The 15,121-nt window shown below is 38.8% G+C and overlaps 1 protein-coding gene across 1 annotated transcript in view; it reads right to left on the bottom strand.

Moving 5' to 3' along the window:
- The window catches only part of LOC139473450 (metabotropic glycine receptor-like), an 87,255-nt gene that overhangs the window by 19,098 nt on the left and 53,036 nt on the right, over nt 1-15,121 (bottom strand). The window contains exons 3-4 of the mRNA XM_071256033.1: nt 10,383-10,670; nt 1,842-1,910 (exon numbers count right to left, since the gene is read on the bottom strand). Of these exons, the coding sequence (XP_071112134.1) occupies nt 1,842-1,910; nt 10,383-10,670 (357 nt within the window). The remainder of the gene's footprint in view (nt 1-1,841; nt 1,911-10,382; nt 10,671-15,121) is intronic.

Below are 15,121 nucleotides of genomic sequence, written 5' to 3' on the forward strand. Positions count from 1 at the left end.
ATAAACATCATAGCAGTACACAGATATATGTACTGTAGGTACATCGTCGTGCTAGAATGGTTAATGGGCGCAAGCAGCTGTGCTCTCTCAGCTAGAAGCTGATGTTGGATAATGGTCACATGACATCCAACACTCAGCAACAAACAGACCCCCCGCCCCGGGGTTTTCTGATGACTTCACATGTGGATAATACCGTGAAATCAATGACTTAACAGGCCTGTTATGTTTACCGCCAGTTTGTGGTGACAGTCAGTCAGGCTGACACAAACAACGTGTCAACATCAACAGCTGTATAGAACCATAATGGGATATGCATCTTCGTCTGGCAATAATTTCAGTTATGTCATATGGTTTTACCTGTGCAAAATAATGCGAGTGACTATTTGGAGACATATATCTCCCATCAGGTTATACTGCTCCCCTAGTCTCCAACGTAATCCGTATCTTGTAAAGGCAGTGTCAGTTACTATAACACTCGGGAATAAAATGCACAGTGTTAGTGAAACTGAAAAGTCATTTTTACTTTTTTTTAAAACCAAATGTCAAATAAACTTATTCATATTATTTGTTCATTTTTAGATGTTATTTTAAGAAGATCGTATAAGTAAGTACGTCGAACCCGTGATGAGCAAACACTATACTACCCCGGGGCCCCATAGATAAAAAAATAACAAACATTAATGAAACGTTAAAAAAATAAATATAAAACAATATATGACAGATTATCATAATCTAAATATTCAATGCGAAGAATGGTATTTAATGTGGTTCTGACGTATGCTATGGTCTGGAGGACACACACACGTCAACATTCACATGCACCTATGCTATATAACAGCTGTAGCTGTGGGTTTATTTATTGACATTTCGAAGTCATCATATAATTTGGGCTTGCATGATCCTGTTTTGAGGTTAAACTGTATGACATGTTTCGTAACTGATCATGAGGTTTAATAGACAGGAGGGGGATTCAGTTGAAAACAGGAAGAGATTTTTTTTTAAAGTTTTCATTTATTATTTTATTAATACGATATGGAGTATTAAACAGAGGTCACATGACTGTTTATGATATGTAACTCCTCTTCATGTTTTAAGCTGTTAAATATTACATTTGACTTCAGCGTTGTATCCACAAAAGGCATTCGTGTGAATACAACACACAAGAAAGTGTTATTTTACCTCATACACAACCGTGTGTTTCCATATAACATCCTCCGTATTGATTACAATAAATTACACAAACCAAAGGCACTAATTAGGTTTGTTTAACAATGCACACTTTGATCGTGTCGTTCCTATATGCACACGCAAGGATGGTTGGAACATGGAAGAGATCGGCTTCACTGGTTGTACGTACGGATATTAGTCAAGGCCCTCGGCAAACAGACAAATGTCATGGTGGTTCCTAGTTTAAGGCCGGATAGAGCTATCACTTAAGCACTCCTCTACATGTCTTCAGGGTAGCAATTAAGCACTGTACAACCGAGTACAAACCGTATGAATTACTTCGGGGACAAGTTATATGTTTTGTAGGGTAAGATCTTACGTAAGTATTGCATGACTTCTCGTTTATTGAATAAGCATTTGACTTCAACAACATTACGTGTGCCAATCTATGATAAATGACATTTATCGCCAAATAAGACAAATATTCCTGTATGTGACGAACGATCTGAAACATAATGTTAGTATAACTTGTGTATTCGTAACAACGTGTGGGACAGTGATCGTGTAAAATTTCAGCTTTAAAGAGGAACGACCAGGCACACAAGCGTCCCTGCGCGCTACTAAGTTTGAGATGAGGTGTGGCTGACATGAAATAAACGTGTGTGGATACTCACTGTTGCGTATAAGAGTAAGGCTCCCACTAATATCATCTCTAGTAAAATCCACATGCTGGAGCGCATGACCTGGAAATAAATAGAAATAGTTAATGACATAAAGGTCAAAATATGTGACTGCCATCAAATGGTTACAGGGAATAAAAAAGTAGTAGTATTACATATGTAGGAGTAGTAAGTTGTTTATTTAAGTGTCACACGGACTTGAACATGTAAAACATACATGATATATACATATAAAATACAGTGCGTCGAGCCACAAATTGGCCTAAGAGACACTATATTCAAATTATACAAACAAAATAATTAAATAAATAAAATATATATTTAATGATAATTAATTTTGTCACAATGAACTTTTGCGACTTTCACCGAGTTTCCAAACAATGTTAAATCCTAATAAGGATTAACGTTGTATAAGGTCGACAGCAAAACAAAGAAATAACCTTGGGCTATTTCCGCATTCAATGACGTCATGACCCGCAACAATAGTTGTGTTTTCGTCCCGATGGCTCCTCGACGTGGGCCATCCTAGTGGACAGGCGTGGGAGGTGTAAGCAGGCACTTAGAAGGAGCCAGTGCTCAGTTAACATCCCGAGTTATTCTTTTTCCACAAATTGTCAACATTAAATCTAAAATTAGCAGGTTAATATCACCAGCAAAGTGTTGACTGTGAGGTTTTCAAATTTCTCTTCCGTAACGAATTATGACGTAAAAACTCGTATTTCATGCCACACAAAACTTTGTCAGAAGTGGTTCACAAAATTAGATCACCGTATTTCTCCACCAGTAAATTATGTCTGAATGTACAACAGAGGGTACCTAGTGACTTTGCTGCCCGCAGCTATATGCTGCCTGGCTGTGTATTTGGTTCAGTGCAGCCTGTAAGCATGGACAGTATTGTATAACCTAATACATACAAACTGTTAATGGTGCACTGCACATCCTTCGTAGTTACACCCAGAACCTTTCAGACACCCCTCGTACTTAAAATGTAAGGAAATGATTTGAATTTGTTTTATCAGATGTAATGAGATGTGACATCAAGATGTTATTAATCTACATTTACTAGTTTTGGTCAGTTTAGAATGTATTATTCAGATTGAATTATTTCATATAGTTGTTGGTCGTTAATTCAGCTGATGTCAGGGTAACCTGGGGCGGAGACAAACGTGACTTGTATCACTCTCTACGTACATGGGTCCTACTACTACTACTACTAATACTACAACTAATACTACTACTATTACTACTAATATGTGACAGTACCCTATGCTTAGCCTCTGTGTGGGAACAGACACTGCCATATGAATTATTGTATACTTGTATACATCGAGATTATTACTTCAACAAAGATTTCTGTAATTAGTCAACACTGATGACTGTACTGTGTCAACAATGAAGTCTGTAATTAATTAACGATGATGTCTGTACTGTGTCAACAATGAAGTATGTACTATGACAAAAAATGGTGTCTGTACTATGACAACAATGATGTCTGTACTATGTCAACAATGATGTCTGGAGTATGTCAACAATGAAATCTGTACCATGTTAACATTGGTGTCTGTACTATGTCAACAATGATGTCTGTAATTAGTCAACAATGATGTCTGTACTATGTCAACAATGATGTCTGTACTATGTCAACAATGATGTCTGTAATAAGTCAACAATGATGTCTGTACTATGTCAACAATGATGACTGTACTATGTCAACAATGATGTCTGCACTACGTCAACAATGATGTCTGTACTATGTGAACATTGGTGTCTGTACTAAGTCAACAATGATGTCTGTACTATGTCAACAATGATGTCTGTAATTAGTCAACAATGATGTCTGTAATTAGTCAACATTGGTGTCTGTACTAAGTCAACAATGATGTCTGTACTATGTCAACAATGATGTCTGTAATTAGTCAACAATGATGTCTGTACTATGTCAACAATAATGTCTGTACTATGTCAACAATGAAATCTGTACCATGTCAACATTGGTGTCTGTACTATGTCAACAATGATGTCTGTAATTAGTCAACAATGATGTCTCTACTATGTCAACAATGATGTCTGTAATTAGTCAACAATGATGTCTGTACTATGTCAACAATGAAGCCTGTACTATGTGAACATTGGTGCCTGTACAATGTTCACAATGATGTCTGTAATTAGTCAACAATGATGTCTGTACTGTGTCAACAATGATGTCTGTAATTAGTCAACAATGATGTCTGGACTATGTCAACAATGAAATCTGTACCATGTCAACATTGGTGTTTGTACTAGGTCAACAATGATGTCTGTAATTAGTCAACAGTGATGTCTGGACTATGTCAACAATGATGTCTGTACTATGTCAACAATGATGTCTGCACTACGTCAACAATGATGTCTGTACTATGTCAACAATGAAGCCTGTACTATGTGAACACTGGTGTCTGTACTAAGTCAACAATGATGTCTGTACTGTGTCAACAATGATGTCTGTACTATGTCAACGATGATGTCTGTAATTAGTCAACAATGATGTCTGTACTATGTCAACGATGATGTCTGTAATTAGTCAACAATGATGTCTGCACTACGTCAACAATGATGTCTGTACTATGTCAACAATGAAGCCTGTACTATGTGAACATTGGTGTCTGTACTATGTCAACACTGATGTCTGTACTGTGTCAACAATGATGTCTGTACTATGTCAACAATGATGTCTGTAATTAGTCAACAATGAAGCCTGTACTATGTGAACACTGGTGTCTGTACTAAGTCAACAATGATGTCTGTACTGTGTCAACAATGATGTCTGTACTATGTCAACGATGATATCTGTAATTAGTCAACAATGATGTCTGCACTACGTCAATAATTATGTCTGTAATTAGTCAACAATGATGTCTGTACTATGTCAACAATGATGTCTTTAGTATGACAACAGTGATGTCTTTACTTTGTCAACAATGATGTCTGTAATTAGTCAACAATGATGTCTGTACTGTGTCAACAGTGATGTTTGTACTTTGGCAAGGAGTATGTCTGCAATTAGTCTGCATTGGTGTCTGTACTAAGTCAATAATAATGTCTGTACTATGTAAACAATGATGACTGTGCTGTGTCAACAATGTTGTCTGTAATTAGTCAACAATGATGTCTGTACTATGTCAACAATGATGTCTGCACAATGTCAACAATGATGTCTGTACTATGTCAACAATGAGGTCTTTACTATGACAAGAATTATGTCTGTAATTAGTCAACAATGAAGTCTGTACTATGTCAACAATGATGTCTGTAATTAGTCAACAATGATGTCTGTAATTAGTCAACAATGATGTCTGTACTATGTCAACAGTGATGTCTGTACTTTGTCAAGAAGTATGTCTGCAATTAGTCAACATTGGTGTCTGTACTAAGTCAATAATAATGTCTGTACTATGTCAACAATGATGTCTGCACAATGTCAACAATGATGTCTGTACTATGTCAACAATGAGGTCTTTACTATGACAAGAATTATGTCTGTAATTAGTCAACAATGAAGTCTGTACTATGTCAACAATGATGTCTTTACTATGTCAAGAAGTATGTCTGCATTTAGTCAACAATGAAGTCTGTACTATGTCAACAATGTTGTCTTTACTATGTCAACAGTGATGTCTGTATTATTTCATCAATGATGTCTGTACTATGTCAACAATGATGTCTTTACTATGACAACAGTGATGTCTTTACTATGTCAACAATGGTGTCTGTACTATGTCAACAATGTTGTCTTTACTATGTCAACATTGATGTCTGTACTATTTCAACAATGATGTCTGTACTATGTCAACAATGATGTCTTTACTATGACAACAGTGATGTCTTTACTATGTCAACAGTGATGTCTGCATAATGTCAAAAGTGAAGTCTATACTATCTCAAAAAAGATGTCTGTACTATGTCAACAATGTTGTCTTTACCATGTAAACAGTGATGTCTGTACTTTTTCAACAACGATGTCTGCACAATGTCAACAATGATGTCTGTAATTAGTGAATAATGGTGTCTGTACTATTTCAACAGTCGTACGCCGACGACACAGTCTTATTTGCCGACAACGCACCTGAACTTCAAAAGTCCCTGATTCATTTCACAAATATTGCAAAAAATGGAAATTAGAGGTAAACACCTGCAAAACTAAAATATTAATATTTGCATCAGGCACCAAAATACCCCAGATTTGAAGTTTCATTTTAACTCCGTTGATTTAGAAATTGTAAATAGCTATGTCTATCTTGGTTCCATCGAAACCGTCGTTTTGTATGTGTAATTAAAAACCTCGCTGACAGAGCTACAAAAGCCATGTTCTGCTTATTAAACAGAGCACGGAATTTAAATCTACCTGTTCATTGCCTTCTCAAAGCCTTTGATGTTCTAATCTTGCCTATTCTAACCTATGGTTGTGAAACTTGGGGATACGAAAACCATTCAGTATTGGAAAGAGTACATTTGAAATTCATTAAACTTGCCTTCAATCTTAGAAACTCAACATCCGATTAAATGTTGTATGGTGAATTTGGGAGATTTCCAATAAGTATACTCATATATAAGAGAATGATCTCGTTTTGGCACAACCATATAAGTAATAATCGACCTATTATAAAATGTTCAACCCTAATACATAAATTATATAAATAATATTAATAACAATAGAAGCAACTTGGTAGATTCCATTAAGAGCTTATTAAACAGGTGTGGTCTTTCTGTAGTTTTTAATCAACCGGATTCTGTAAGTCACGGCTGGTTAGTCTAAAAAATTGAAAACATTTTAAAAGATCAATTTATTCAAAAATGGCATGTCGATTTAATTACAAGCTCCAAAGCTTGCAACTATAGAATTTACAAAACAAATTTCAAACTTGAACAATATCTTCTCTTATCATCAGAAATCTTTACTCCAATTTTAAAATTAAGAACCCTAAATAATAATTTACCTATTGAGACTGGCCGCTGGGAGGGAATCCCACGCGAATATCGCACATGTAAGCTTTGTACCTCCGCTGCCATAGCCGACGAGTTCCACTACCTCTTTAGATGTGAATATTTTGACCAGCAAAGAAAAACATTAATTGATAATAGATATCTAAACTGGTCAAACATTATTTCCTTTAAGCATTTGATGTCAAATATGAGAACTTACAATCTTAAAAAAACTGTCTAAATTTGTAAAAAATATTACTTTCTGCACTAAAGTAAAGCACTGTTGCCATTTGATCACATTGTATTTTTGCATATATGTATGCTATTATGATGCTCATATACCACCGGTCGGCGGTTTGAGTTAATAAAGAACTTGAACTTGAACGTGAACAACGATGTCGGCACAATGTCAACAATGAGGTCTTTACTATGTCGCGAATTATGTCTGTAATTAGTCAACAATGATGTCTGTAATTAGTCAACGATGATGTCTGTAATTAGTCAACGATGATGTCTATATTATATCAACAATGATGTCTGTAATTAGCCAACAATGATGTCTATATTATATCAACAATGATGTCTGTAATTAGTCAACAATGATGTCTATATTATATCAACAATGATGTCTGTAATTACTCAACAATGATGTCTATATTATATCAACAATGATGTCTGTAATTAGTCAACAATGGTGTCTGTACTATGTCAACAATGATGTCTGTAATTTTCAACAACTAAATACTGTACAATTGTTTGACGTGAGAAATGGTATTACTTAATTTTATGACTTCATTAAAATATTAAATCAGATTCGAATCATTTAATTCTGTTGAAGTCACAGTGCTTGATTGGGAATGTGAGTGTCGCACGCCCCCAACAACACCCTAATCCCCTCCCTTTAACACCAGCCCCTGTGGCCACACATATGGTACACTCATTAAAAACCATCCGCGTGATGTTTGAAAAACATTTATATAACAATTTACGTGGGGTGCTATTACTTCATAGATTTATATCGGGAAACACATCCACTTGCAAACCCCCGTCCCGTGCTGAGAAAACCGGAACCAGTAACCTACACAAACTCTCTCATGCTCCCAAGCACAATGCACTAACTGTCACTTCCTAGAAACACTCTCGGACGTTATCTATTGTTTTCGGAGGCTGATGGGATGGACAGAATGTCATCTAATGATCTATCTTGCCAGATTCAAGGAAGCTCAAAGACACAATGAAATCTGGTGGTGTTTTTTTCAAACTTTAAAATAACCTGTACCCAGCTGAAATATATCCTCACAAACAACATAATAAGCTGTATTTACTGTTGTACCGATACATTAATCCTATGCCATTGGTTTTGTCGTTATATTGTTTGCTTTGTATATTCATCCCACCTTGTGCTGTGTAAACATACCATGACTTAAAATAAGATTTAGTTTCCGATCCTGGGATTCGTACCCAGATACCGTTTCTTTGTTGTTTCAGAACTCACTATCAATTCGGCCACATTTAGAAGTCAACATCTGTAAATATTACAAACTTTTCTTAAACATATGCAAAAAAATGTTTTTTGCTTGTAAATTGATTATAACCTGATACAATCGCATCTTCACGATTTCATCAATAAAATACTTTTGTCTTTTAATTGATAAAAGATGTGTCTGGGCGCTCGTCGTCGTGTCATCAACACACATGTTGACACGCGAAATTGACTTAAGCGCCGGTCGAGTCTACTTCTGTCCTGGGGGACAAAGAGCCAGTATTTGTCTACATTCGATATTTGACATATTTTTGTACTTTATTCTCATATATTTGACCGTTATTCAGTCTTACTTTCCCTTTGCTTTCTTTCATCGGGTCTGACGATCCTAAACATGGCCTCGAAGGCTTGTTTAATCCTGTACACAAGCATTAAGAGTGTTTAAACGGTGAGAGCGAGAGAGCGTACGGGGACAGCGGAAATCTGGACACAACACTCCCTTCCGTCTCTGTCAAAACAGGAAAGACATTTTTATCTGTAAAGTTAGCGGCAATTGTGCTAAACGTGACTTAGCTAAATCAGCATGTTTGGATCGGGACTACAGATCGTGAGTGTATTGGTTAACTCCGCCTACAAACTGTGTCGCAAGGCAAGGTTTCGAGTTGTGACTCCACCCACGATATGATAATGTCGACGTGTTTTGAATATTGTTTACTGCGAATGGGACTTTATATATACAATTCGTACATGCGTTAATCTAAACATATCCGATTTTCCCTTACTTGTTAATTTGGCGCATGAGTCGTGTGAGCCGTTGTAATTCGCGGTCCAGAGTTACGTTCCTTAGATGAGTTAGGATCCTATGTTCGTGGGTTCGAATCTACGATTCGTTCTGGTTATGAGCCATGGTTTGTAAGCACCATACCGTGCTCGTGGTTTTCACCAATGTAAACGTTTGAAAGATTGTTCAAAAAGACCCTAAACCCGCTGACTTGATTTGGTTATTGTAATTTAACGAGGTATGGCAACCCGCTGAATGTATTAGAAGGTAAAATTATAATGCGGTATTTGCTAAATGTACCATTTACTTAGAAAAGACAGCCTTATAGCCTTTAAAATGGAAAGGAGGCTCTGGCGAAATGGCAGTCAAGTCGATGGCGGTCTGGCATGTAACCCGTTCTCCGATACCCGATATTTCCTTTCTAATGTGGATCAAGGGAATGTGGACTTTATCGGGCACAATCCGTCAGCGATGAGCAATATTATTAGCGAGTTAGTCCCGTATTAACGGCTTTCCAGATTTCTGCAAGGCTCCCTTATAACAATGGGAATTATAGAGAAAAACAATTAACAGGTCAAATCGGTCAACTGAAGAGAGAAATCTCATCACCTCATACAACGGTAATAACCATGTCATGTACGCATGTTACTTCGTTCGACGCTGAAGAGTAGGCGTTGCTTTGATATTGCTGACTGCGACCAAAACAGTATTCACTCACTCACTTGTTGAGAGTAGCTCGTGCTGTCAAGCCTGTTATGTCACTTTGTAATGTATCGTAGTGGCCATGATACCAGTGGTGATATCGTAATGCAACATGCTGCAAATATTGCATGACATGTGGTATGGTGTGGTCAGTTAACATCAGGGAAACGCTTGACATTATATAGTCAAGTAATAAATGGTACATTATGTTGGTGCTTCATTTCGGTGTTCATGATCTTTAGTTTCGTCAGTGTTTTTCGTGTTGTATATCATATCAATATCCACATAATCACTAAATAATTGTTTCGCGACTTTAGGCAATACGGGTAGCAAGTAGTTTAACGAATCCATTGCCTAGAAATATATATATTCACGAACACTGACGATTTCATAATATACTTATAAACGAAAATATTTTCAAATTAGAACTTACCATTCAAAGTTTAAGAAGGTGGAACCTATGCTCTTGGAGTTCGTAGTTAAATTGTGTCTACATATGCAGTTCCACATGCACAGAGGAATGTAATGTTTCCATTGTGTGATTTACTCGAAGCAGCATTTTTTACTCTATCCATTGCTACAAATTACAGAAAATATAGATGAAACTTACCTTGGTTTTTCTTAACCTCACTATAACGATGCCAATGACCAATGCTATTGTCATGCAAAAACTCTGTATTCCAAGCGGTATTCCGCGAAGTAGAATATTGTACACAGCTAAGCAAGGAAGACATTGATCCTGTGTGCGGTTGTCGGAGGCATTCCTGAACAGATATGTTTTCTCCATAAGCTTTCGGTCAAAGTTTTTATCGTTCTCCTCTGTAAGGTGACAGGCCTCCTGGCTGCACTCACAACGGTAGCTGGCCCATGTTAGTCCATTTCCAGGAATATGCACACACTGAAACATCATAGGAAGAAATCGTTAACGACAACCTGGCGAATAGCGCATTGTTCGGAACGCATCAACCTTGAATGACATGTCATCTGTGGTGTAACGGTGTGGAAAAATACATGTAATATTATTCATAGAGGAAACGATAAAAATGAGGGGGGGGGGGGGGGGGGGGGGGTGTAGAGGAGGGGTTGAGGGTTGGGCTGTGTATGTGTGTATGTTCTCGGTTGTCACTAAAACTTTGTGTCAAAAACTGTTCAACTGCGAGGTTATGCCAGGACTAGCTCATTCACTTTGTGAGCATCATTTCTAGGCTTGATATCGTTACCAATTGTCACGTCAGGCTTACCCTGTGATGCCACGGCTGCACAGGACGATTAAGGTGTACAATAGCATTCTCTACAACAGCAGCAATTCGAGGATGCCGAATGATGTGTGACCAGACAGTGTATGCGGAACCGCCTTTGTAAGGCAGGTCGTAGAGCCAGTTGACCCGTCAGAGGTTGTGTGATTGCAGTGGGTTTTATTAGGTGACCTAACCAGTAATGAGAGATATGTTGTATCGAGGTCACCCACCATGAACGTGTTATCGCCAGCTGCCGCGCATGTTCTCGTAAGTAGCATTTCAGGCAATGATGTTGATACTATTATGGGATATATGAAAGAGAACACTCCAAGCAGCCAGTGTCCGCCAACGACATTCACAAGAAAGGATTAAATATGGCAGAGACAGAGGACCAGTGCTTGGCCTATTAGATACATAGAAACAGACTTTGGGAACACTTTCGTAATTGTGTTGTAAATGACTCAATAATATATCTCCAGCGTTGAAACAAAGACAAAGTTTCAATGGTTAAAGTTAGGAACAAGTAGGGGGCTACCAGAGAGGGATACGTTTCAGTTTGATATTTACATGGAATTCGAGACTTAAAGTACGTTAACTTTAGACATTTGCGAATGTGTCTTTGTGTTTAGGAATCAGTTAGAGAGTATACACCCAGCTTGATGTATGTCTCCCTGGGGAACACCTTCATTGGAGGAAATAATTTAAGAAAGGCATATGGTGATTGGTACCGGCGAAACACACAAAGCAAAGCGAAAACAATAGAACGATGCTGATGCAGTTGGACTCATACAGGTATGTATTCGTTTGATGTGTCATGATTTAAAACCAGTATAATTCATTGTACTATTCTAGTAAAACAGAAATGTCCGTGTACGCAGGAAACAAGCAGAATTTAATTTTGAGAGATGACATGAACAGATAACTTTAAATTTTATCGGAAGTACTGTTGAGTATTACAGACGTCAAAAGAGATCGCCAGTGTCAAAATTACGATAAGGTCATGATCAAAGAACATATCTTTTCAGTTACAAACTGAGTAAATTCTGAGTTTTTTTCTGCAGCTTGGCCAGACTTTCCAGTGGTTGATAGAAAGAGCAATGACATTATCAGTCAAGTCATATATAGTAGTCAATACACATGTATGACACGCACTGAATGCTCGGCACACTCAGGCATTTCCACGAGAGTGCGTTTTGGGAAGAAGTGAGCAGATCGAAAAAAAGGGTTGACAGGTAATAAACTGGGCGGCACAAGAAAGTATAGGTCGAGTTCCATGATCGATAAAAATTATCAAGAAGAGGTTTTGTTGTGAATTATAATATAATCTAGGGAGGGGTAACAAATAATTGATCAACCACAGTTTGAATGAAATTGTGCTATCACAGGTAATGTAAGCTCAAGGTAAAAAAATAGTGAGGTAAGAAATTTCATTTTCAAAAGTTGTCTGAAATGTCACCAAAAATTGTCAGACACACTACAAGTCCCTTGTCGACACAGTTGCCTTCAATAGTGATTCGCTGTGCAAAGTTGCGTCCCTTGGGCACGCCAGAAACCTATGATTGTGGGTTCGAATCCCGGTTCGCCCCAAAAATGATTCTAGATCTGTCAGCACCATACCCGTGCTCGTGGGTTTCACCGATGTGGTAAACGTCTGAGACCTGCATCACTTCGGGCTTTCCTCCCACATTAAGCTGATACGCCGTGATATAACCTGAATAATGTTAAAAGCGACGTTAAAACCAACTCACTCACTCACTCCAGCTGCCTCAATGCATACTGTGATACGCCGCCTCATCGATGACGTCAGTTTTCTGATGACGTGGACTGGAATCCGTTGCCACTCTCAGGGCCTGCTGCAATTCTTGTCTGTTGACGAAAGACTGATGGCGTGCTCTAATCTGTCTGTCAAGATGGTCCCACATATGTTCAATAGGATTCATATCGGGTGAGTGGGCAGGCCAGGGCAAAACGTCAACGTTCTGCTGGTTTAGAAAGCTCCGAGTCAGTCTTGCTGTATGGGGCCTGGCATTGTCGTATTGAAACAATGTCCCCTGCTGTTGGTTTTGTAAGAACGGAAGCACAACTGGCTGCAACACTTGGTCTATGAACTGCACAGCGTTCAGGTTTCCCTGTATCATCACCAAATCAATCACCTGATCTCCACAAATACCACCCCACACCATGACACCTCCCCCGCCGAATGGATGGACCTCTCGAATACAGGCCGGAGCCAAACGTTCCCCTCTGCGTCGATAAACTCGTTCTCTGTCGTCATTTTGAAACAAGTTAAACCGAGTTTCATCAGTAAACAGCACTCGACGCCAATTTCTAACTTGCCAGCGTCTAACCTGCCTCGCCCATAGCACTCTAAGGCGTCTATGTTGAGCTGTCAGTACCATTCCTCGGAAAAGACGATACGCTCGGATTCCAGCAGCATGAAGTCGTCGTAGTATTGTACGTTGGCTAATGGGATGTCCCAACGCTGTTGCTGCCGTCGCCGTCGCCGTCGCTGTCGCCGTTACGAATCTGTTTCGCAGGTGAATGAGCCGTATCTGACCGTCTTCCAGTGGTGTTGTCACTCGGGGTTGTCCGGTTCTAGGCCTGTTCTTTGTCCTCCCTGTCTGCCTGTGCCGTTGAATCAGCCTGGCTACTGTCAATGGTGTACAACTAAACCTTCTGGCAATTTGGACCTGTGTTGCCCCCATTTCGGCCATACCGATATGACAGTCGTGGCATTTCTTTTGTGTGCTCTCATCACGTGTGGTTATACCCTGCAGACGAACGCATTTATACAGCTAACATGCACGTGCAGTTTATGCCATAGGCGGGAAACCTGTTTCACCATTTTTTTGTCACCGCACGTGCGCCGTCAAAGGTGGCGCGTTCGGGTGAGGTGTTTTTTGGTACCAGCTCCTTGGCAGTCATATTTCCAACACCCACTTTCCACTAGTTATCGCTGTTTTTAGGAAAATTACAAATTGCCAACCTATACTTTCTTTTTCCGCTTAGTTTATTAACTGGTCGCGCTAGGTGGAACTGGGATGAACGTTGGAAGGGTCACGGATTCATGAAACAAGTTTATCTCAGTTGCTGTTTTACAGCCGATTACTGTTATGCTTTAAGTATCTCGATGATATCATTCAGTAATAGCCAAGTCCCTTATACCGATCTACCCACCTGAACTAGAAATAAAGGAGACCAGTGAAACCACCTCCATCTGTTACATATTTTGATATATGCATATACAGTAAACTACGGTTATAACGAACACGCTTATAACCAACTGACGGATATAACAAACTGACTTTTTAGTCCCGACTATTTGCTGTAGTTATGCTGTGTATATGCTTATAACGAATTACGGTTATAACGAACTAAAATTAGCAGTCCCTTTGAGTTCGTTATAACCGTTGTTTACTGTAGGTTCAAAGTTAAAAATAATCTCCACAAGACCGTATAATAAGAGGAATGACCTTAGCTTTCCAATATCCAACTTCCCCTTTATGTTTAGCAATATTCCCGCAGCTCCAGCCTAATGTTAAGGCGCAATCGAACATGTGGAGGACGTGTCCCAATTCAACGCATCAGTGCAAAAAATGATGTCCGACACAAATCCCTATTTTGACTTGTACCATATGCTCCTGTATTTTTTCGGGTGATCAACTGACTTGCCTTTGCATGGTTTTGGGATGAGTGCCACCGGTGGGGCAGGACACGCTCACCTTTTTGCGAACACCTGATGTCATAACTATTTGATAGTGATTCATACACACATGTTCATAACATAGTTAGAATCGTACAATCGACTCTGCTGTTATTGGATGAACGAGTATTGGATGAACGTTGTCGCTTTTGTGTAAAGACTATACCTGTTTACAAAAGTTAAGGCCCTGCATCATATAATAGGTATGAGGCGACTAAATTGGATCGAGCAAAGGCATAAAACACTGATCATGTGTCCAGCCACTGGTTTTGTGTCTGTTCAAGGCCAGAGTGACTTTGCTGGAAGTCAATCATTATTCACTCAGCCGTTCACGTGTACACAAGTTAACCATGGACCATGCCCTGTGGAGTCTTGGACAAAATACGTTCCCAGTATCACCCGTGTCTC

The sequence above is a fragment of the Haliotis cracherodii genome, unplaced genomic scaffold, assembly GCF_022045235.1.
Source record: "Haliotis cracherodii isolate W230 unplaced genomic scaffold, xgHalCrac1.p SCAF_29, whole genome shotgun sequence".
Classification (NCBI taxonomy): domain Eukaryota; kingdom Metazoa; phylum Mollusca; class Gastropoda; order Lepetellida; family Haliotidae; genus Haliotis; species Haliotis cracherodii.